Genomic DNA, 24048 nt, shown 5'->3' with positions numbered 1-24048 from the left:
CGCAAGGCATCCAGACAGCAGAGGTGCAAGAGAAACACCGTAAGCTCCTCAAAAATCTGAGACCTCCGGCCTCTTCCAAAATAGCAATACCGCTTGATGAAGCAATCTTGCAGTCCGCCACTATGATATGGCAGACCCCTGCGACTATTCCGCCTGTCCACAACAGAGCGGATAAGAAATACTTCGGCCGGTGAAGGGCATGGAGTTCCTGTTCAGCCACCCACAACCAAATTCCTTGGTGGTGGAGTCGTCGCAACAAAGATCAAAGACATCTCAATTCAAGACGGGGGAACAGACAAAGATGCCAAGAAGCTAGAGCTGTTTGGCAGAAAGGTCTACTCCTCGTCCACTCTACTGTTGCGAATGGCAAATTACGCAGAGCATCTAGCGAACCGTAATTTCGACAACTACACTAGGTTAACCTCCCTCATGGACTCGCTTCCAGAGGGCAAGAAACCAGTGCTCAAGGCCATAGTGCAAGAAGGCTACGCGGCCTCGAGGACGGGAGTTCAGATCACCCTGGATGTTGCGGACACAGCATCACGCTCCACAGCTACAGCAGTGGTGATGCGAAGGGAGTCCTGGCTCCAGACTTCGGGTATACCGAGGGATCTGCAGGCAAAGATCGTCGATCTTCCCTTCGACTCGCAGAAGCTGTTTGCTGAATCAACTGACTCGGTCCTTCATTCCAGTAAAGATTCAAGAGCCACACTTAGGACCCTGAGGATTTACACCCCTCCATACAGAAAGAAAAAGTACTACCCTCAACAAAGACGGTACCCTTACCAGCAACAGCGTCCCCAGTACCACAGCGGTTACGAGCAAGGGCGACATCAATAGCACCAGCAGTACAGAACTCCCAGGCGACGTTCCCCACAGAGCTGTGCGTCCTCGGGGCAGGGCCAAAGGCCACAAGTTTGACACACAGATCCAGGGCTGCGCCATCACTAACATCGCACAAGGTCATCCGAAGCGGTTATTCCACCATCGCCTCCGACCATTCTACGACCAGTGGCAAAGGATCACCACAGACAAATGGGTGCTGGAGATCATAGCCACGGGGTACGCCATCCCCTTCCAGTCGCTCCCACCGCCACGACCTCCACCCAGGCCCCACCTCCAGGAGGCCTCCCACGTAGCGAGGCTCAAGCAGGAGGTAGACCATCTCATGCTCATAGGGGCAGTGGAAAGAGTGCCGGAGCAACTGCAAGGGAAAGGGTTCTACTCGAGGTACTTCCTCACGGAGAAAAAGACAGGAGGCTGGAGGCCCATCTTAGATCTTCGCGGCCTCAACCGGTACCTGCGCAAGCAACGCTTTCGGATGATCACAATCGCCTCCATCCTTACGGCACTAGACGATGGAGATTGGTTCACAGCCCTCGACTTACAAGACGCGTATTTTCACATAATTATCCATCCGGCTCACCGACGATTCCTCCGGTTTGTGGTAGGCAAAGAACATTTTCAATACAAGGTCCTACCGTTTGGTCTCTCCTCGGCCCCCAGGGTCTTCACCAAGACCTTGGCAGTGGTGTCAGCCTACCTGCACAGACAGGGGGTATTTATATTCCCGTATCTGGACGACTGCCTACTCAAAGGGGCCTCAAAGGAGGAGGTACTACGCATGATACGCGTCACAGCAGGCACGTTCTCTTCGCTCGGCCTGGTTATCAATCTGGCAAAATCAAAGATAAACCCCACACAGGACATAGAGTTCATAGGGGCACGCAAAAATTCTATTACAGCGAGAGTGTATCTACCAGAGACACGCTTTCGGGTCATCGGCTCCCTCGTGCAAGTCATCACCTTCAGCCCTATGGTGCCAGTTCTGACGTGCTTACAGCTGCTGGGCCACATGGTAACAGCAACATTCGTAGTACAGAACGCCAGGTTACACATGCGCAGCATGCAGCACTGGCTGGCGAGCGTATACAAACCGGCAGCACACACCGTTCACAGGGTGGTGTCGCCCACAACAGAGGTGCACAAATCCCTGCAATGGTGGGTAAACCCCAAGAACTTGCTAACAGGGGTACCCTTCCACCAACCACAAATATCGGTTTTTCTTACTACAGATGCCTCCCTCATAGGGTGGGGAGCACACATGGGCGAAGAGGTGACGCGAGGACTGTGGTCCTCCACGGAGCAGTCACTGCACATAAATATACTGGAGCTCAGAGCAGTGTTCAACTCCTGCAAACACTTTCGAGACCATATACAAGGCAAAGCAGTCGGGATCATACAGACAATACTTCCACCATGTTTTATATAAATCGGCAAGGAGGAGCGCGGTCCCGTGCCTTATGTGCGGAAGCAGTCCGGTTGTGGAACTGGTACATCGCCAACAATATAACCTTGAAAGCCTCGTACCTACCAGGCGCTCACAATGTGAAGGCAGATCAGCTGAGCAGGCGTTTCGCACTCACGCACGAGTGGCAGATCCGTCCCGATCTGCTACGACCGATTTTTCACGCATGGGGCTTTCCCCAGATAGACCTGTTTGCTACTCAGCACAGCAAGAAGTGCCCACGATTCTGCTCCAGGGCGGGACTGGGACGTGGGTCCCTGGGGGACGCATTCACGATCTCCTGGAGGGGCCCCCTGCTTTACGCTTTCCCTCCCACAGTGCTCATCCACAAAGTCTTTCAGAAAGCCAGGAGGGAAGGAGCCCGAATGATCCTGATAGTCCCAACATGGGATCGACAGCAATGGTTCCCCCTACTCCTGCGCATGTCGGACCGTCCACCGATGCCCCTTCCGGTGGCACCGGATCTGCTCACGCAAGCCCAGGGGTCCATAGTGCATCCGCACCCCCAAGGCCTGCGACTACAAGCGTGGTTAATCCATGGCTCAGCTCCCTAGAGAGCACATGTATGGAGGAAGTGCAACAAGTCCTAGAAAGTAGCAGGAGGACTTCCACCAGGAAGACCTACAAGCAGAAATGGACTCGCTTCATGGCATGGTGTTCTACCAAACAGCTAGCCCCCCTTTCGGTGCCTATATCTCTAATATTAGAGTATTTACTGGACCTCAAGAGAGGAGGACTCTCACTATCCTCGTTAAAGGTCCACCTTGCCGCCATTTCGGCGTTCAGACACGAAGAGGAAGGGCACACGGTGTTCGCCCATCCCATGGTTACCAGGTTCCTCAAAGGGTTGGTAAACCTATACCCCCCGCGGAAACCGCTTCCACCTTCGTGGAACTTGGACCTGGTGCTTAATGCGCTAACGGGACCACCGTTCGAGCCTTTGGCCACGGTTTTCCTCCGCCTCCTTACGATAAAGACGACCTTTCTTCTCGCAATCACGTCAGCTCGCAGGGTGAGCGAGCTTGCGGCAGTTATGGCAATGCCACCCTGCACTGTTTTTTCCAAGGAGGCGGTAACCATACGGCTGCATCCAGCCTTTGTTCCTAAAGTTTCTTCTGAGTTTCATATTAACGAACCTATTGTTTTACCCTCGTTTTATCCAAAGCCTCATAACTCTAACAAAGAGGCGCGCCTACACCTCCTGGACGTGAGGAGGGCGCTAGCCTTCTATATAGACAGGACCAAGTCCTTCCGGAAAACGGATAGACTCCTAGACTCTCTCACTCCCAAATCGAAAGGAGAAGGTCTCTCTTCGCAGAGAATCTCGAAGCACATCGTATCCTGCATAAAAATGTGCTACGAACTCAAAGAGACTCCTTTTCTGGCCACGCCCAGGGCTCACTCCACTAGGGCGGTGGCGACATCAACAGCCTTTTTCAAGGGCGTTGCGCTGAAAGACATTTGCAGAGCGGCGACCTGGTCATCCTATGACACCTTCGCTAAACATTACGCCCTTCACAGGGTATTCCAAGAGGATACCCGTCTCTCTGCAGCGGTCCTCTCGGGGACAAGCTGCACATAATCCGATTACCCACCTCCTATCTTGGGTTACTGCTGGGTAGTCACCTAATGTGGAGCACCGACGGGGACACTGGAAGAAGAAAGAGAAGTTACTCACCGTAGTAACGGTGGTTCTTCGAGATGTGTCCCCGTGGGTGCTCCACTACCCGCCCATCCTCCCCACTTCAGATCTCTGTTTAGTGTTTTGCAGGAGCATCCGAGGCGGTTGGTCAAGGACCTGGCGGGGAGCAGATCGCGCACGTGGCCAGGAGCGCGCAAGGGAGCGGCGCGCACTGGCGCATGCACGGTCTGGGAGAAACTGCTTGGAAGATCCGATCTGCGGCGCCGGGCGAGCCCGACACACCTAATGTGGAGCACCCACGGGGACACATCTCAAAGAACCACCGTTACTACAGTGAGTAACCTTTCTTTCCCATCCAATCAAAAAGAGTTTTATGAACGATCAAAGTGAAACAGGCAGAAATCAACTTATGCCGATGTGGTCTTTGTATATGGGCACGGCTGGGATTTGCTGCATATAGAGGAGCATTGTGGACCGTGGAGCCGCAAGTGAGTTGTATAAAAGACTGTGTCTTTGCTACAGGAAAACTAGTTAACCAGAACTGATTACAATCCTGGCTGTTCTCAAAATAGTGGCAACATGGTTTCCATATGTTTTTCCTGGCCAGGAACATCCAAGCTGAACTGTGCTAGAGTAGACCCTGTAAATCTTATAGACTGTATTCAGATTAAATAAAGGAAAGAGTTCATCCTACTGACCAAAGGCAAACACATGCTTCAGAGGGATATTTGGAGAGGGGAACCCAAATCACGCTAACAGTCCCACTGCATTCATTGAAACTGGGACCCACAACACCCCATCCATGATAGTTAATGTCCATTACCAGATAACTGAAAGAGAAAAGGAATGCAGTTCCATTGTTATACAGAGCCTCTGGCAAATAATCCTCTGAAGTATTCTGTTCTGTGTCTCAGACAGTGGACTTCACTCCACCACAGGCCACAATCCCTGACCATCATCAGTAAGGCACAGAGCCAGAGCTGGTTGTAAAATGGGCAGTGTCATTATTATGATGTTTGGAGTAGTTCACAAATGTAGATGCCAATCTCTGGGCAGATTGTTACAAACCAGGGCCAAAACCCATAATGGTTGTGTGTTCTGTAATTAGATTTCACCAACCAAGTTTTAAATGTGAACAACTCAAGCAAAATGACAGCCTTAACAAGGAGTTACAGACTGTCCCTTTTATGTTTCTATCTATCTTGTCACACAGGCAGTCCTTCCCTTGTGATAAATTTTCCCTCACAACAGTAGTGAGGTTACTCCCAGCCTCAAAGGGTCAGTCACTGACTCCAGATCAGTTATACCTGCAATTTGTCACCAAAGGCAATGCTTGTAGCCAATCCTGTAATTAACTTAAGATTTCTTAACTAGGGTTAAGAAAAAAAGAGTTATTTCAAAAGGTTAAAGCAGGAAAGTGTGCACTCTGAATTGAAATTCATTTCCAAATTTGACACATTTAAATTGGGCTTTAACTAAGATCTCAATTTTCTTATGTGTTACAAGGGCAGTTTCCCCACATTTGATCATTCACAGGAGTGGCACACATCCTACTTAACTTAATTTGCTTCATCTCAGGGTCCTAGTAGTGACAGGTGACCCCCTTTGTCCCCTCCTTTCTCCCCTCCCCCATATCTTCCCTGCTGTATAAACCCTGGATTCCAATTCTCTACTCCAAAAATCTGAAGAAGTTGGTCTTACCCATGAAAGCTCACTACTTAATAAATTGTCAGTCTTTAAGGTGCTACAGGGCTACTTGTTACTCAGAAATGAGTAATTGTCTTAGGTTTCAGTAGGTGATAGTAGCTGCTACATGTGCAAGTGCTTTATACCCTTCTGGGTGTAATCAAACTAAGCAAGTTAGTGAATCCTTGATCATGCTTAGAAATATCACTCTTTCCAGAGTCTAAGCAAAATAGTCATAATTTCTTTTAACGAGGATTTTTATTCCCTTCCCCCAGCATTCAGTCTATGATGGGATGAGGGCTTGTGCTCATTTCATCTTGATGGTGGCAATTGCAGCCCTTTGTTCACTGATGTTCCGCCATGGTTTGCCTGGTGTCGATAGGCCTTGTTTTGTTGCGGAGCAGAAACCTCTTGTAAACTGTTATTTCATTTTGATGAAGCGTCTTCCCAACTGTGGAGGTTTACAGTCTTAGCAAACATTTTTATATTTAGAAAACAGTTATATAATATCTTGTAACAGTGGTTGGTAATCTGTGGCTGACTGGAGTTCTATGTGTGGTTCCCCAAGACACTTCATTTTCTGTTGCTGCTCCCTGCATGGAGTTGCCAGATTCTGCAAGGTTTTGTCTGCATATTTTTTTTCATTATGGTATTCCAAAAGTGACACACACTTAAAGCAAGAGTGAGGTGTGTGCTGATGGGGCACACAACAATGTGAGAGGCACGTGCTCCCTGTGCCTCTAATCAAAGAGTAGCTACCATGATTCAATCAGCACACCCCTCGAATTCTTCCACAAGCACAGTTAGCAAAACTACCCTATACAGGTCTCGGTTGCAACAATCTTGTGACCCACTGAGATAAAGGAGAGCCACTCGTGCGGCCCAATCTTCAGCCTAGGTTGTCTCTCACTGCCCTATAACATGGGATACCCATATTAGAAGTAAGATTAATGCTTGCCTCTTTATTCTACAAGCATTTCATAAAGTCTAAACATTTTTATAACTCTAATAGGTAGCAGGTTTAAACAAACAAAAGGAAGTATTTCTTCATGCAGTTCACAGTTAACCTGTGGAACTCCTTGCCATAGGATGTTGTGAAGACGAGGATTTTAACAAGGTACAAAAAAGAGCTAGATAAATTCATGTAGGAGAGGTCCATTATTGTCTATTACCCAGGATAGTAAGAGATGGTATCCCAAGCCTCTGTTTATCAAAAGCTGGGAATAAATGACAGGGGAGGGATCACTTGATACTACCTATTATGTTCATTTCTCTGGGACACCTGACATTTGTCACTGTCAGAAAACAGGAAACAAGACTAGATAATCTTTGGGCTGACCCAGTTACGGTTGTTGTTATGTTCTTAAAATCTATTTTAACAATCCTGTTGTGTCACGTGCAATACAGAGGTGAGCCACATTGATTTCCAGCTATGCACTTATCACTGTGACCTGAGGCCTTGACATAAGTTGGCACCTGGTCTGCAAGCATCATAGTCATCCCTCACAGCCTCAGATGTGTAGGTTAAATGTGATCTCTTCAGATCTTTGGTATGACACCTGCTGAAAGATACCAACTGCTGCTCACAGTGACCAGTTCAGTGAATATTCCTTCATTACCTTCATATCTGATTCCTGCAACACCTGCATCCTTTTCCTGAAACACAGATATGGGTCTTCTTTGTGTTTGACACATTCAACAGCAAGTCTTGCTGGTTAGATAGGGCAATTTAAGCTATCTTCAAAGGTGTTCACCTCACATTAACGTATCTCTTTCACTTCATTGTGGCTTATGTATGTTCAAGACAAATCCCTGTTCAGCAACACTGTCTTTAGCTTTTCAAGCATTCTGTTTTCACCGAAGCATAGAATTTATACTGTGTAGGTTCTTAAATGTAGGAAGATCTCTGGGAGATTTGGAGCAGGCTCTGAGTGCTAGTCAGTTGGATACCTTGACTGAGTGCCCTGAGGACAGCTTGACTCTCTTTACCCTCACAAACCTTAGTTCTCTATTATGTCTTGATTCTCAGTCAGGTTGGATATGCACTGAGTGAGCACTGTAGAACTTTAGGTGCCCATCCCAGAGAGTTTACAGAAAGAAGCCACGATCAGTAGGACTCTTAGTCTGTATTGAGCAGTTTGGAAGGATGAGCCAGTTAAATGCACCAAGGAGAAGGAGAATGCTTAATGGGAGTCAGACAGTTCAAACCACCAATACACTGATGTCTAGAGGATGGTTCAGTCTCTAAAGAGGGAGAGCATTGCATGTTCTCTGTAGTGTTTGGTGAATTATTAGCAGGAAGCTCCAGGGACAGAATGGGATGTGAGCAGAGATGCAACCATGAAAATGGACTGTCAGGTACAAAATCCACTCACTACCTTTTACAGTGCAATAAGGTTGAGAATTTGAAGGTGTGAGTGAAATTACATACCATGGGCAAATAGGTGAATAGAGTGTAGTGTATGTAGTTTGTAATCGAGGGACCACACCTGAAGAGCCTTTATTGCCATTGATGAGAAGGTGGTCCTGAAGCTGCCTACTGAGTGCCAGACTAATTCCAGCTTTGCTTTTAAATTACCATCATATCTACTGTGGCCAGTGGTCATTGCTGGTTTGTTTTTGTTTTTTGTTTCTACAAGGGATGGCCTGCAGTGATTCCATTGGTGATTCTCTCTGCCCGCAGAGCGTATTCCAATCCCAGCAAAGTCTTCTGTGTGTTTCTCAACTGTAAGCATGGCCCCCAATTCCACAGGGAGGAGCACATCTGATTTCAGAAGAGTCCAGTGGCTTTACCACCTGGAAGTGGGGATAGTCAGGGTCCATGCAGTGGGAGGGGCAGTGTTACTCCCAAAGAAATGAGAAAAGACCCACATGACAGCAGCCTGATAAATAATTAGTGTTGGGAGCAAGGGCAGATAGTGCGGCAGAAGGTGGAGATCATTTCTGGATTTCAAAATATTCCCTGTGATGCATTTCTTTGTATTTACACTTCTGGGGCATCTTGTGCCAGTAGGGGACAGGACAGAGGAGCTTCATTTCCTCTTCTTAGTCTGTGGCATATGCGTGATGCACAGAGCTGACCAACTGCAGGCAGAGTTGCAGGACAGGTTCTAGCAGTGTTAAGAGGAGCAAGGACTGCACTACTTACCTGAGGAAAAGAGGGGGCATCCCTTTCTATGCACTAGGCAACCAAGAGTTTGGCTCTCTCTCATTTTGTTTGGGTGTAAATGGTAAGGAAAGAAATGGTCAAGGAGCCACAACAGAAACAGTAGGAAAGGGAATATATATGAGAGGAGATAGGATGGAGGGAAGGGAGCTAGAGTGAAGTAAATCTGGTACTGTAAGAGGGGGGAAATGAAGAATTGTGAAATGCCAAAGATAGAGAGGACATTTAGAAGCTATGTAGTTTATTATGATGAGGTCAGGGCCTGTTGCGTTAGGTGCACTATATAGTGAGAGAGAGTCCCAGCCCCCAAAGAGGTTACTGTCTGCTTAGAAAGTGAAGACAAAGGGCAGGAGGGGAAACAGAGGTATTGAGGGGCACAGTGACTTGGCAGGATCACCCACTGAGTCAATGGCAGAGCCGGGATTGTCTAAGTCCCAGGTCTGTAGAGTCCCAGGTCTGTAGAGTCATTGTCTACACTGCCTCTCAAGCTGCTGAGAAAGAGGCATAAAGGACAATTTAAGGCCCAATGAGGTGAGGGCCAAAGTCATTTATACAGGATTTTGCTGCATTTGCTCTATAATGAGGGGTGGCCTGTGGTGTGGGGCGTGATGGAGGGGCCTGAAAAATGCTCCTGATAGGTCAGAGGGGTGTGGGTGCCCCACAGGAAGTAGGAAAGGCTACTTTGCTCTTTGCTGATGCGAGGTTGGATGTGAGGATGGATCCACTTGAACCTGTTGAAGTGTTCCTTCCTCCTCATAGCAGTTCAGCAGCAGCCCTGAGTTTGGCCTTTTTAGGATCATCCTCAGGATGATACTCTGAATCAGTTTGATGGCCAGGATTATGGGAGAGAATATACCAGTTTCAGGGAAGTCTGGGGTTTATAAATTCATAGATTCCAAAGCCAGAAGGGACCACTGTGATCATCTGGTCTGACCTCCTACATAATGGAGACTATAGAACTTCTCCAAAATAGTTCCTAAAGCAGATGTTTTAGAACTCATCCAGTCTTGGTTTTAAATGGCTGTTGGTAAACAGGTCCATTGGTTAATCATTCCAATGGCTGATTGAGGGGTATGGGGAGTTAGAACTTGATGAAATGAAGAAGCTGAAGTGGCGTCTCCTCACTCAGAACCCTTTCTCTGCACTTGCAGTAGAAGGCTGCAAACATGAGTATCATCTGTAGCTTAGTCAATTATAGTGTGCACAGAAATGTAAGGAAAGTCTGTATTTCGCAACATGAGATACAAACAGAATGTCTAGATGTAGAGCACAATGGGAGAAAAGAATGAGTCAAGCTTTGGGACTTGAAGGTTTTGTGGGCAAACTCGACAGGGAATCTGGATTGCTAAACTGTCCCAGGCTTTCCAGAAGACCTTGTGACCATGTCAGTCTGCTAGGTGATCTTCAAAGCCTCTGGGTTTAGTGGAGAAGTATGTAGCTCCCTAATTACACTAATTCTTAGCTTGGCCATTTAACTCTGAGGATCCCTGACTCAAGGCTTCAAGGCTAACTATCACCGCTTGTATCAGAGAGGTAGCCATGTTAGTCTGTAGCTTCAAGAACAACAAGAAGTCTTGTGGCACCTTATAGACTGACTGATATTTTGGAGCATAAGCTTTCGTGGGCAAAGACCCGCTTCATCAGATGCATGAGATCTCATGCATCTGATGAAGCGGGTCTTTGCCCACGAAAGCTTATGCTCCAAAATATCTATTAGTTTATAAGGTGCCACAAGACGATTTGTTGTTCTGTCACCACTTGGTGTTAGCTAGGCAGCCATGGTTATGTCCCAATATCACCCTTGGATTTTTCCCTTTTCTTGTTTCTCTGCAGTTGTTGACCTCAGAGTTGGTAGGAAGAATAGAAACACATTCCCAGTCTAGAATACCAAGACTTCCCTGTTTGGAGCCAGGTCCTTCTTACTATGCCCACAGCTGACAAGTGGCATTTGTATCATATGTTCTACTTGCGTGTGCTACCCACTTGTTGCCAATTACATGCCTGTCACGGTACAAGTGATCCTCTGTGAGCAGCAGCTCCCCTGGCTTTGCATACAGGGTCAAAGAGATGGACAACGTGTGTGATGGCTCTTCTCTTTTCAGGGCTCTAAAGAGTGACAGCTTTGCCTGGGAAGAGAACAGCGTCTACAGCAAGGTGACAGGAAGCCAGCTGGCACACCCCAAATATCAGCCAACTGCTGGCAGCTATCAGCTCCATTTTGCTGTGCAGCAACTACAGCAGCAGAAGCTTCAGTCCCGACAGCTCTTGGAGCAGAGCCGAGCCCGGCACCAGGTAATTGAGACAGAAGTCTGCCTGAGAAGGACTGCTGCCAATTTCTACACCTGTGGGCCAGCATTGGGCGGTTTCACATCTAAGACATGATGCAAGTTTTTTGGGAGGGAGCACGGCTAGTGGGTTATTGGGACAGGACTGAATTTACATTCAGTGATTTTGATAGCCACTTATGCTGCTGTCTTTCTTGGCCTCCCTGCTGGGTCAGGATCCTTCTTTAGATGGCAGTCTGAATGCTGCTGCTCACTATCCTATTTAGTGCCTGAGTCAGAGCCCAGCCTAATTGGAATTCTTTATCTGTAAATCCCATAGTTGTAGTGGAGTATATCTGTGTCCACCAAGGGCACATGTGGTTGTACTAATATAGATGTCACTAAGACATTTGTGTGTCTCCATTTTCCAGAGTCTCATACCTGTGTTGGCATGTGTCTGTGCCCTTCTACATCGGTATCGGTGGTCTCTGGTTTGACAACCAAGTCACTCTCCTGAAAAGTAGCCAGCACTGCAATACCTATGCACAGGATGTCGCCACAATGAAGACCAAACCCCCAACCTTCCTCTGAGGGAATAACATTAATCTCTGACAGGAATATTCTAAGATCCTTTGGTACATAGTAGACACAGATATAGAACCTGAGCTGAAGTCTGAGCTTCTCACATACCTCCCAGGGCCTGCTACTCACCATCATTATTAGTCAGTGCATCTAATGTTTCCTTTACTTGCTAGGCACTCAGCCGTTTGGCACAGACTCAGCTCTTTGACCCCATTGTAAGGGATAGAGGAGACACGGTGCTCTCAAGGCAGGAGGAAAATGGGATCAAGATCCTTGTTTCTTGTATGATTCCCATGTAATGAATGGCTGTGTCTCAGCAGCTGTGTCTGGAGCAGCATCTCCACGGCCCAAATGGAGATTCTGCAGAAGTTTATAAAGCACCGCTTACCCCTGTTATCATGGAGGGCAGGGTTTCCTTCATTTTGCTTGGTGACTGAGGGACTGGAATAGCAGTGGGTTTCTTCAGGTTCTTGGGTCTCCATTCAGCCCAGATTGTTTGACTCAGGTTAGTTGGGGAGTTACTGATATTTGCTGGGCAGTTTGGCAGGGGTGGCCTCAGAGAGAATCAAGAATTAAACATGTGGGGCCCCCATCACCAATCAAGGACATGAACTGCTAGTTAGTGCAGAATTCCTAAAAAACAGCTTATGGCCTCATTCCCACCACTCTGGGAGGGAAATCAGAGGAGGTGGCAGCTTTTAGGAGGAGCCTGTCTGTAGTGTGTCCTTTCCTTCCACAAACTCCTCCTCACCCCACCCCCTCCCTGCCTGCTACCCCTGTAAGCAGGAGCAGAAGACCCTCCTTTCATCTCTGTCCAAGGGGCTCTGGATGGGCAGCTGTGGCTGCTGCTGAGCTTAGGGTAGCACTGCAGGCCCAAGCTGTGCCTGTGAGAAAGCTGGAGCTGACCATGGGGGCCTGGCTGAGCCCTCTTCTAATTGCTGACATTGAGCTGATGTTATTTTTGGCCTAGGGCAGAGCCATTACTCAGGAGTTTCTGTTAAAGTGGTTCTTTGTTAAGCCTCCACTCCCCTCCCACCCCCACTCTCCCTCCCCTTCTCCCTCTGAGCCGCACAGTTCAGAGCTGCAGAGTTGAGGCCATTGCCTTTCCACTGGCTCAGGCAGCTCTGAAATTGTCATTAAAGAAGAATGGCGTTTGCTTAATACTCAGGGCATATCTGCAGGGCAATTAGACACCTATGTGCCTGTGTCAGCTGATTAGGGCTCACATTCCTGAGCTAAGGGACTGTTTAATGCAGCATAGAGATTCAGGCTTCAGCCTGACCCTTGGGACCCTACCACCTTGCAGGTCCTAGAGCCCAGGCTCCAGCTCAAACTCAAATATCTACACAGCAGTTAAGCAGCCCCACACGCCTGAGTCAGTTGTCATGGGCTAGTCACAGGCTTTTAATTGCAGTATAGACATGCTCTCAGACTTTCTTGTAATGAAAGCCAGGTCTTAACAGAAACAGAGAGTAAGCCGTGCTAGTCTATACACTATCAAAACAAAAAGCAGTCAAGTAGCACTTTAAAGACTAGCAAAATAGTTTATTAGGTGAGCTTTCATGGGACAGACCCACTTCTTTGGTCTGGCTATGGTCTGAAGAAGTGGGTCTGTCCCACGAAAGCTCACCTAATAAACTATTTTGCTAGTCTTTAAAGTGCTACTTGACTGCTTTTTGTTCTGATAAGTCTTAACAGATAGTGTCTTGACTACACCCCCCCACCCCACTCACCTTTGCCTGGTGGCAGAGAGATCCTCTGTCCCAGGCATAGTCACACTGACTTCTCCTGCTTAGTATCCTGAGTACCTCCACACTCTCCCCACCATCCCAACAGACTTACCGTTGCCAGCTGTACCACCATCTCCCTCTCCTGCTCACTGCTGTGTGTCCTGTCCCCACCACTCACCACTGTTTGGTTCTCCCCACCCACCCTTACAGCTTCTCCTCCCCCTCCCGTTACCTCCTGTCACTCACTTGGGCTCAAGCTCCGATCCCTCACTTCCTTCCACTCACCATTTGCTGGTCACTATCCTGCTCATTTTCACTCTGGCCTCCTGCCTTCCCAACTCACCATTATTTATCTGTGTTTCCCCACTTCCTTTCTCTCATTGCTCTTGGGCCACCACTCACATTTTTGTTCACAGTCACTCCAGCCTTTCCCCTCCCATACATATTCATTGTCACCTGGGCTTCCCACTCCCATACATTCTCACCATTGTCCAACCCCCTAGTAGTAGGCATCCTTCAGTCTGCATAGACTATGGATCGCGCCCTTTATAGTTTCAATTAAGGACTTCATTTACAGCGTCTAGTGTGACTATGAAGACCCACACGAGAGTGATAGTCCTTGCTGCATCTCTTGCAGATGTGGTGGGTGTCTGGCAAGTCCTTATTCTTCTTTGAGTGGTCCCCGTGGGTGCTCCACAGTAGGTGTCGGGCTCGCCCGGTGCCGCAGATTGGAATTCTTCTAGCAGTTTCCACTGGATCGCGCATGCGCCAATGCGCACCGCTCCCTTGCGCGCCCTCGGTCATGTGCGCAATCCGATCCCCGCCAGTTCCTTCTCAACTGCCAACGGCTGCAGATGGAATCCGCTCTGGCTCTTTAGCCTGAGACAGATAAGATAGTTGTTTTTCCTTGTTAGCTTGTTTTTCTTTTCCTACTAAAAAAAAAAAAAAAAAAGGAAAAAGATGAAAAAAAAAGCAAGGCATACAATACAGAAGAGAGAAGAGGAACGGAGGGAAGGGGCGCGGACAAAGAAGGCTGTTTTAAGCTGTCCGCTACCTTCAGGGCTGTGAATGTTATCTGGGTGGTAGAACGTGCTAATTAGCAGCTAAGTACCCGATTAACAGTAAAGACTCACCGTGATGGCTTCCTCGGGGTTTAAGAAGTGTGAGTCACGCCGCGAGGCTATGCCGGCCTCTGATGGGCATACTGAGTGCATTCGTTGCCTGGGGGAGTCTCATGTTACCCAGAAGTGTTCGCACTGTGCTAAGCTTACAGCCAGGGCCAGGAAGGACAGAGAAATGAGGCTCAAAATGATCTTGTTTGATAAGGCGCTCCAGCCTGAGCCACCGGAGAAGCCTCACACAGAAGGGCCCTCTGGGTCACATACAAGGAAGGCAGCCTCTTTGACCCCTTCTGTGCAGAAGAAGAAGAAACTCTCCCCGGCTCGATCCTTGCCAGAGGTCCCAGCGAGCAGGACGAGCGGAACACAGAGCCCTCAGCCACCAGTTGGTGAAAGCGGCAGCGCAGTAGCGCACGTGGCCGAGGCCGGGACTCCGACTATACAGCAGTCGGCACGGAAGTCACCGCGAGCGCCAGCGCGGCAAGCGCCGGAATCGGCGGCGCTGACGGCGCAGGGGCACCCAGCATGGGGCCTACCGGCGCCGGAGGAAGCTACCCGCACGGCACCGCTGATGATGGTACCGAGCGCGACGCCAACAATGGGGCCAAGATCCCCGGCACAGGAGGGCGTGGCGCCCACCCTGCAGGGGAAGGGGAAGGCTAGAGCCAAAACCCGGCACCTCAGTCCATCTCCAGACAGGGCTGCCATGCCCTTGTCACCCAGCCCCCCTCCAGAGATACACACGCCGCATCGCCGGGCAGCAACTCCACTGGCTTATTTCAGGCCTCCCTCTCCGTTCCTCCAAACACTTTCGCCGTGGCTCAGGCCACCTTCACCATTTTTGGGCATGGATCCCCTTGAGTACTATCACAAACCAGCTTCACCATTATCAATGTCATCACGGAGATCCCACTCTCCCAGACATCATGGGTACATTCCCCGATCGTGGTCCAGGTCTCCATCACCGGGCCCTTGCCCATGTCGCTATGGCCGTCCACATCATAGTGAACACCGACATCGGAGGTCCAGATCCAGGGGCAGATCCTCTCCCACTCCTCGTCAATACTCCCGTGTACACTATCGCTCTGGGAGAGGAACGCAGTTGTTCCAGGGGGAATTGGGTCCAGAGTCCCAAGACTTTCCTTCACAGCCCACAAGGGAGCAAGCATACCAGCGAACTCGGGAGCCAGAGGACATGGGGGAGGCTTACCCCAGCAGTTCCTCCTCATCCTCCCCAGATGAGGCGATTGTCCCCGGCGATGTTTCCCCTCCGGATGACCTTAAACAATTCCAAGAGCTGTTCAAAAGAGTAGCATATACGCAGGACATTCAAATAGCAGAGGTACAGGAGAAGCACCATAAACTCCTGAAAAATTTGAGACCCTCGGCTTCTTTTAAAATTGCTATCCCTCTGGACAAAGCCATTATGGAGTCAGCCACTAACATATGGCAGACTACGGCCTCTATTCCGCCTACGAACAAAAGGGCAGATAAGAAGTACTTCGTCCCAGCCAAGGGCATGGAGTTCCTGTTTAGCCACCCACAGCCCAATTCTTTGGTGGTCGAATTGTCCCAGCAGAGGTCAAAGACGTCTCAGTACAAATCAGGGGGGTCGGATAAAGATGCTAAGAAATTAGAGCTGTTCGGCAGGAAGGTCTACTCCTCCTCTACCCTATTATTGAGAATGGCAAACTACACGGCACATTTATCAAACCATAACTTTGACAATTACTCAAGACTCACCTCTCTCATGGATTCACTTCTGGAGGACAAGAAGCCAGTGTTAAAGGCGATTGTCCAAGAGGGCTACGCGGCATCGTGAACGGGAGTTCAGATTGCCCTGGACGTGGCGGACACAGCGGCACGCTCAACAGCCGCAGCAGTGGTAATGCGTAGGGAATCCTGGCTCCAGACGTCTGATATCCCCAGAGATCTACAGGCGAAGATCGTGGATCTTCCCTTCAACAAGCAAAAGCTGTTTGCGGAATCAACTGACTCGGTCCTCCACTCTAGCAAAGATTCGAGGGCCACACTTAAGGCCTTGGGTACCTACACTCCTCCATACAAGAAAAAGAAATTCTATCCTCAGCAAAGGCGCTATGCTTACCAACCACAACGTGCACAATATCAGCGAGGCTATGACCAAGGACGCCATCAACAGCAGCAGCAGTACAGGGCCCCCAGGCGACATCCTCAGCAAAGTCGTGCACCCTCGGGGCAAGCCCAGAGGCAGCAAGTTTGACGGGTATGTCGAGGACTGCACTATCAACACCATCGCTCAATGCCACTCTCACCTCATGTTCCATCATTGCCGCAAACAGTTCCACTCCCAATGGCAAAAGATCACAACAGACAAATGGGTGCTGGAAATTATAGCCACGGGGTACACGATCCCCTTCCAGTCACTTCCACCAATGAAACCTCCCACCCAGCCTCCTCTCAGGGACACTTCCCACGAGGCGAGGCTGAAGCAGGAGGTAGATCCCCCCATGTTCATCGGGGCGGCAGAAAGAGTGCCAGAACAATTCCAAGGGAAAGGTTTTTACTCACGCTACTTCCTAACAGAGAAGAAAACAGGAGGCTGGAGGCCAATTTTGGACCTGCGGGGCCTCAACTGATACTTGCGCAAGCAGTGCTTCCGGATGATTACAGTTGCCTCCATACTTACGGCACTGGACGATGGAGACTGGTTTGCAGCCCTCGACTTACATGATGCTTACTTTCATATAACAATCCACCTGGCACACAGACACTTCCTCCGGTTCACGGTCGGCGGGGAACATTTCCAATACAGGGTTCTTCCGTTTGGCCTATCCTCAGCACCCAGAGTCTTTACCAAAACCCTGGCAGTGGTATCAGCTTACCTGCACAGGCAGGGCATGTTTGTTTTTCCATATCTGGACGACTGTCTACTGAAAGGGGCCTCAAAGGCAGAGGTCCTACGCATGATACGCGTCACCGCGAACATGTTTACTTTGCTGGTCCAAGTTATCAACATTGGAAAGTCAAAGACCGAACCCACGCAAGATATAGAGTTCATAAGGGCGCGCATAAACTCTATCGCATCAAGAGTATACCTGCCCGACGCCCGCTTCCGCACCATCAACTCCTTGGTGCTAGTCATGATGTACAGCCCCGCGGTGCCGGTCCTAACGTGCCTACAACTGTTGGGGCACATGGCGGCAGCTACATTTGTGGTACAGAATGCCAGGTTACACATGCGAAGCCTGCAGCATTGGCTGGCGAGTGTTTACAAACCGGCATCCCACACCGTCCACAGGGTAGTATCGCCCACAACAGAGGTACGGAGATCGCTAGCGTGGTGGGAAAATCCCAAGAACCTGCTAGTGGGGGTGCCCTTCCACCAACCACAAATTTCTATTTTTCTTACAACCGACGCCTCCCACATAGGATGGGGAGCGCACATTGGCAGCAAGGTGACTCGAGGGCTATGGTCCCCTCTGGAACAGACACTGCACATAAACATACTGGAGCTCAGAGCAGTGTTCAATGCGTGCAGACATTTTCGGAAATAGCTGCACGGCAAAGTAGTCGGGATTAATACTGACAATACCTCCACTATGTTCTACATCAATCGACAAGGAGGGGCACGATCCCGTGCATTATGCATGGAAGCAGTCCGACTGTGGAATTGGTGCATTGCCAACAACATAACGTTGAAAGCCTCGTATTTGCCGGGCGCTCACAACATGAAGGCAGATCAACTGAGCAGGCGCTTCGCACTCACGCACGAATGGCAGATCCGCTCCGACCTGCTACGACGCATATTTTGCACCTGGGGGCTTCCCCAAGTCGATTTGTTTGCCACCCAGTACAACAAGAAGTGTCCCCAGTAGTGCTCCAGAGCAGAAATAGGGCAGGGGTCCCTGGGGGACTCATTCATGATCTCATGGAAGGGCCCTCTACTCTACGCGTTTCCCCCCACAACACTTATCCACAAGGTTCTGCAGAAAGCCAGAAGGGAAAGAGCTCACATGATACTCATAGTTCCAACTTGGGACCGGCAACAATGGTTTCCCTTGCTTCTGCGCATGTCAGATCGTCCACCACTCCCCCTACCGGAAGTGCTGGACTTACTCACGCAGGCTCAGGGGTCCATAGTGCACCCGCACCCTCAGGGACTCCGCCTACAAGCATGGTTAATCCATGGCTCAGCGCCTTAGAGAGCACGTGTACGGAGGGAGTGCGACAAGTCTTAGAGTGTAGCCGAAGGACCTCAACCAGGAGGACTTACGAACAAAAATGGGCACGCTTTAGTGCCTGGTGCTCCACCAAACAATTAGCTCCTCTTGACGTTCCTGTAACTTTAATACTAGAGTACCTATTGGACCTCAAATGAGACGGGCTTTCTCTGTCCTCGCTAAAGGTCCACCTCGCAGCTATATCAGCTTTTCGGCACAAAGAGAAAGGGCCCACCGTATTCACCCACCCTATCGTCACAAGGTTCTTGAAGGGGCTGGTAAACCTGTACCCCCCTCGAAAACCGCTACCACCGTCATGGAGTTTGGACTTGGTGCTCCACACGCTATCAGGACCACCGTTCGAACCATTAGCCACGGTACCCCTCCGACTCCTTACCATGAAAATGACTTTCCTTCTTGCGATTACGTCAGCCCGCAGGGTGAGCGAGCTCGCAGCAGTGATGGCAACACTGCCCTGCACAGTATTCTCAAAGGAGGCGGTGATCTTACGGTTACACCCAGCCTTTGTTCCAAAAGTTTCCTCGGAGTTCCATCTTAACGAACCAATAGTCTTCCCCTCGTTTTACCCAAAGCCTCACAGCTCCAGCAAGGAGGCGCGCCTGCATCTCCTAGATGTGAGCAGGGCGTTGGCCTTTTACATAGACAGAACCAAGTCCTTCCAGAAAATGGGAAGGCTGCTGGTGTCTCTCGCTCCCAGGTCAAAAATGGAAGGCCTCTGTTCCCAGAGAATTTCAAAGCACATTGTGTCCTGTATAAAACTGTGCTACGAGCTTTGAAAGACCCCTTTGCTGGCCCCGCCTAGGCCTCACTCCACCAGAGCGGTGGCGGCATCAACGGCCTTCTTCAAGGGAATCGCGTTGAAAGACATTTGTAGAGCGGTGACTTGGTCATCCTATGACACCTTCGCCAAGCATTACACCCTGCATCGGGTGTTTGATGAGGATACCCGTCTGTTGACAGCAGTCCTCTCGAGGGCAAGCTGCACATGAATCGAGTACCCACCTCCTTACTTGGGGTTACTGCTGGGTAGTCACCTACTGTGGAGCACCCACGGGGACCACTCGAAGAAGAAAGAGAAGTTACTCACCTGTAGTAACGATGGTTCTTCGAGATCTGTCCCCGTGGGTGCTCCACCACCCGCCCATCCTCCCCGCTTCGGATCTCTGTCCAGTGTTTTTCAGGAGCATCTGTGGTGGTTGGTCAAGGAACTGGCGGGGACTGGATCGCGCACATGACCAAGGGCACGCAATGGAGCGGTGCGCATTGGCGCATGCGCGATCCAGTGGAAACTGCTAGAAGAATTCCAATGTGCGGCGCCGGGCGAGCCCGACACCTACTGTGGAGCACCCACGGGGACACATCTCAAAGAACCATCGTCACTACAGGTGAGTAACTTCTCTTTGTGCTTTCTGTGCGCTTGCTTCTCCTCTGCTAGCTGTCTGATCCTCATCTCGCCCTTCTGAAGGCCCTTGTGTAACCCCTGCCTCCATCTGCCGCGGTTGTCTGCTAGTTCTTCCCAGTTGTCCAGCTCGATGTCTACCTCTCTGAGGTCTCTCTTGCAGACATCTTTGTAGCGCAGCTGGGGGTGTCCGGCAGGTCTTTTGCCAGAGGCTAGCTCACCATACAGGATGTCTTTTGGAATCCTTCCATCATTCATCCTGTGGACGTGGCCAAGCCAGTGGAGCCGACGCTGCCTGAGGAGGGTGTGCATGGTTGGGATTCCAGCTTGCTCGAGGACGGCGGTGCTGGTCACTCTGTCCTTCCATGGTATTCCAAGGATGCACCTGAGGCAGCGCAAGTGGAAGATGTTCAGCCTCTTTTCCTGTCGGGCATATAGGGTCCAAGTCTCACTGCCATAAAGGACGGTGCTGAGGGTGCAGGCTCTGTAGACTTGCATTTTGGTGTGAGTGTACAGCTTGTTGTTATTCCACACTCTGTTGCTGAGTCTGGACAGAGTTGTGGCCGCTTTTCCGATCCTCCTATTTAGCTCAGTGTCCAACGACAGGGTGTCAGTGATGGTAGACCCGAGGTAAATGAACTCGTGGACGACCTCTAACATATAGTTGTCAATGCTGATTGATGGGGATTCAGCAACATCCTGACCTAGTGCGTTTGTCTTCTTTAGACTGATGGTAAGCGCAAAGTCCTTGCACGCTTTGGAGAACTGATCCAGCAGTTTTTGAAGCTGTCCAACTCCCATCCCAATACATTTACTGTTGTCTGTCCCCTCATCCACTGTCCTGCTTGCTTCACCCAGGTTCTCCTGTTGTTTCCCACTTCCCAGTGCCTGGGCCTGAACGCTTTGGGATGATGAAACATCCTTCTGGCCAATGACACAAATGTGTTGTGCGGCAAAGGCACATCAGGAAAGTACATAATCATTGTAGCAGCTGGATATAAGGGGACGATTCTGGAGCAGGTGACTAGCTCACTCTGTGCACAACATAGAATACTTAAAACCTTTTCCTCCATCTCTCTCTCTGTCTCCTTCCTCCCCTCATTCATCATTTCCTTCTTCTTGCTTTCTCCAACCCCAGATCTATCCTGCACTCTACCTCCTGCCCAAACCCCCAGACCCCCACCTCCAGCCTGCTTCTGCACCCCTTTCCCCCCAAACCTCCCACCCCCGCCATGCTTCTACACTCTACCACCCAGACCTCCCACTCCCTTCTCACATCTTAGACTTGCACCAACAAAAAGCTCTTTTCTGAGACAGCATCTCATGCTGATTAGTTTTCCCCCATTCCTTTTCTCAAGCAGCCTGGCTTGGAGGGTGGGAATGAGAAGTATTTATTGGCATGCTGAAAGTAGGGCCCACAAAAACCATGTGTTCTCGCAGGCAGGCTGCCTGGGATTGGGGGAGGTTGGGGTAGCATCAATGGGTCTTTGACAGCTTGCACACCTTGCTGAGGGCTTCCCATGTACTGCACACTCACAGCGCTGGGAGTGCAGCCTGGATACAATGAACTTTTGTTGCTCTGATCCAAGAAAATTAATTGCAAAAAGTAAAAAAAAAATCTGCATCGATCTGGGAATTGTTCCTGCTTCTGAGAGCACTTAGCAGGGATGGGAAAGCTACTGTCCATGGGCCAGATCCAGCTTGCAGATTGTCTAGATCTGGCCCACAATGCTCAGGGCTCAAACCACTCCCATCCCCAACCCCCCCGCAGTAGGGAGCACCCACTGCTGCTCCAGCCCCATGGCCTCCCTGTGAGACTTCAGTGCTACCACCAGCTCCTTGCTGTGGGAAAGGAAGGAATCCAGCCCTCACAGACTGGGTTCAGGCAAGCCAGGGCCAGAGCCTGCCAGCAGGCTCTTCCTGGTAGCAGGAGGAAGCAGCTCTGCACCACTGTTCTGCTCAGATCCCTACCCTCAGCCCGTTCCTGCACCCAACCTCCTGCCCAGACCCCCAATCCCAGACCCATCCTACACCCTACCTCGTGCCCAGACCCCCACCTCCAGCCTGCTCCTGCACTCCTTTCTTGCCCAGATCTCCCAGCCCCACTCTGTTCCTACACCCTACCACCCAGGCCTCCCATTCCCACTCCCTTCCTGTACTCTGTCTCCTGCCCAGACTCTGTACTTCCAGCCCACTTCTGCAACCTACCTTTCATCCAGACCCAACATTTCCAGCCCATTCTTGCATTCAAGCACCTGCCCAGACCCCACACCCCCACACCCATCCCCAACCCGCTCCCTAGCAGCCCCATCCTGTACACTGAATCCTTCGTTTTTGGGTCTCACCCCAGTTCCTAGAGAGGTCCACAATCTACTAGCCCCAGGCTCACAGAAGAGTTAGCCAGGGAGAAGCCCTGAATCTCTGCCCTCCCTCCATTCCTCCCACCCCCCATGGGCTGGAACACGAGGAGATTGAGGGGTCTCAGATGGAGGCCACATCAGTGGGCGTTGGGTCTTTTTTGTGTTTTGTTTTTTGCTTCTCACTTTTGTGTTGTCTCCAGCTGATTTTTGTGTGGATCAGTGGCCCCTGACCCAGAAGGGTTCCCCATCCCTGACTTGCAGCACTGTGTGTAATGTGGGTTAAGGGCAAGTGGCCTGGTAGGAGAATTTGTAGACTCAATCAGCCCAGTGCTGGGGAATGGTACAGAGGAGAATAAGATCTTCACCTCAGACTCCTGAGTTTAGAGCAGTGCAGCACACCTGGTCTTGTGAATAGGACACTGGCCTGGGACTCAGGAGACCATATGTCTATTCCTGGTTCTGCCAGGTTATTGTGGGGACCTCAGGCAAATTACTTCATTGATTTTGCATAGGCGCTGACTCTGAGTGCTCAGTACCCACCAGCCGTGGCTGATGGTCAGCGCCACCAAACAGCTGTTTGGCAACTCTGGATGGAGTCTGGGAGAGGGAGGAAAGCCGGAAGTGGCTGGCAGGCAGGGGTTTTGGGGAAGGAGTGAAGCAGGGGGCAAGAGAAAGCAGAGCAAGGGCAGGACCTTCAGGGAAGAGGCAGAGAGGTGGAAGGCCTCAGGTGGAAGGCGGGACAGAAAGGGTAAGATAAAACATTAAATCTACTAAATGCTGGCCAGAGTGATGGGGGAAGCCTCTCAGCAGGCAGTGCTACACTGCTGTTCCCCCAGCCAAGGGAGGGGAAGCAGGAGCAGTGGTGACACCACTTCCTGTACCCGCCCCCCCGCCATGTCAAAGCCCATTGGCCACATATGGCCCCAGTTTGCCTCTTACAGCCCACAAGTCTCAGGTATCCCATCCCCTACCCTGCCGCAGGCCAGATCCTCAGAGAAGAGGCCCAGGCCTCTGGTTCTGGATCCAGGCAAACTGTGGTCTGGATTCAGACCACAGGCTGGTGGGTTCCCCTCCTCCTGCACTGCACAAATGATAATGAATACTGGCATCACTCCTCGTTACTGTTTCAATCAGTAGGTTAAATAGTTTTCTGATATGAATACTGTGTTCAGTTTATGCTCAGTTGCTAAATAATTCTTGTTCTTCATACACTTCAGAAAGCTGCATATTCCCAAATTAGTTGGTGCTTCGCTGAGCTAAGGAAATTTAATTTTCCCCATAATTCACTTCTTTTTACTCTTTTCTGGATGTACTCCAATTTGTCAGTGTCTCACTGGGAATGTGGGGCATTCAAAGCAGGTACGGCTGCACTGGAACTCCCCCATGCCCCTTTGATTTGGGATGCAAGGCCTCTTTCAGAGCAGGCTAACCTTCATTGACCTTTTTGGATACCCTGTTGCATTAAAGATTAATTAGCTCCCTCCCGCCCCCCACCTTTCTCTCCTTCATCCAGTTCTTTTCCCCTGTTTTCTCCCTTGGATTGTTTTTCTGCAAATGTGTTAATTGCAGT

General features: G+C 50.1%; 1 protein-coding gene across 6 annotated transcripts in view; it reads left to right on the top strand.

The window, feature by feature from the left end:
- TTLL5 (tubulin tyrosine ligase like 5) overlaps positions 1-24048 on the top strand; it is a 238586-nt gene that overhangs the window by 180042 nt on the left and 34496 nt on the right. For all 6 annotated transcript variants that reach the window (XR_012646125.1, XM_074998793.1, XM_074998790.1 and 3 more), the window contains exon 30: positions 10905-11094. Coding sequence is in view for 5 of the 6 variants with exons in the window: in XM_074998793.1 (XP_074854894.1) it covers positions 10905-11094 (190 nt within the window). In the remaining variant the exon portion in view is untranslated. The remainder of the gene's footprint in view (positions 1-10904; positions 11095-24048) is intronic.

The sequence above is a fragment of the Carettochelys insculpta genome, chromosome 6, assembly GCF_033958435.1.
Source record: "Carettochelys insculpta isolate YL-2023 chromosome 6, ASM3395843v1, whole genome shotgun sequence".
Lineage (NCBI taxonomy): Eukaryota > Metazoa > Chordata > Testudines > Carettochelyidae > Carettochelys > Carettochelys insculpta.
This window is presented reverse-complemented; position numbering and strand designations above follow the sequence as displayed.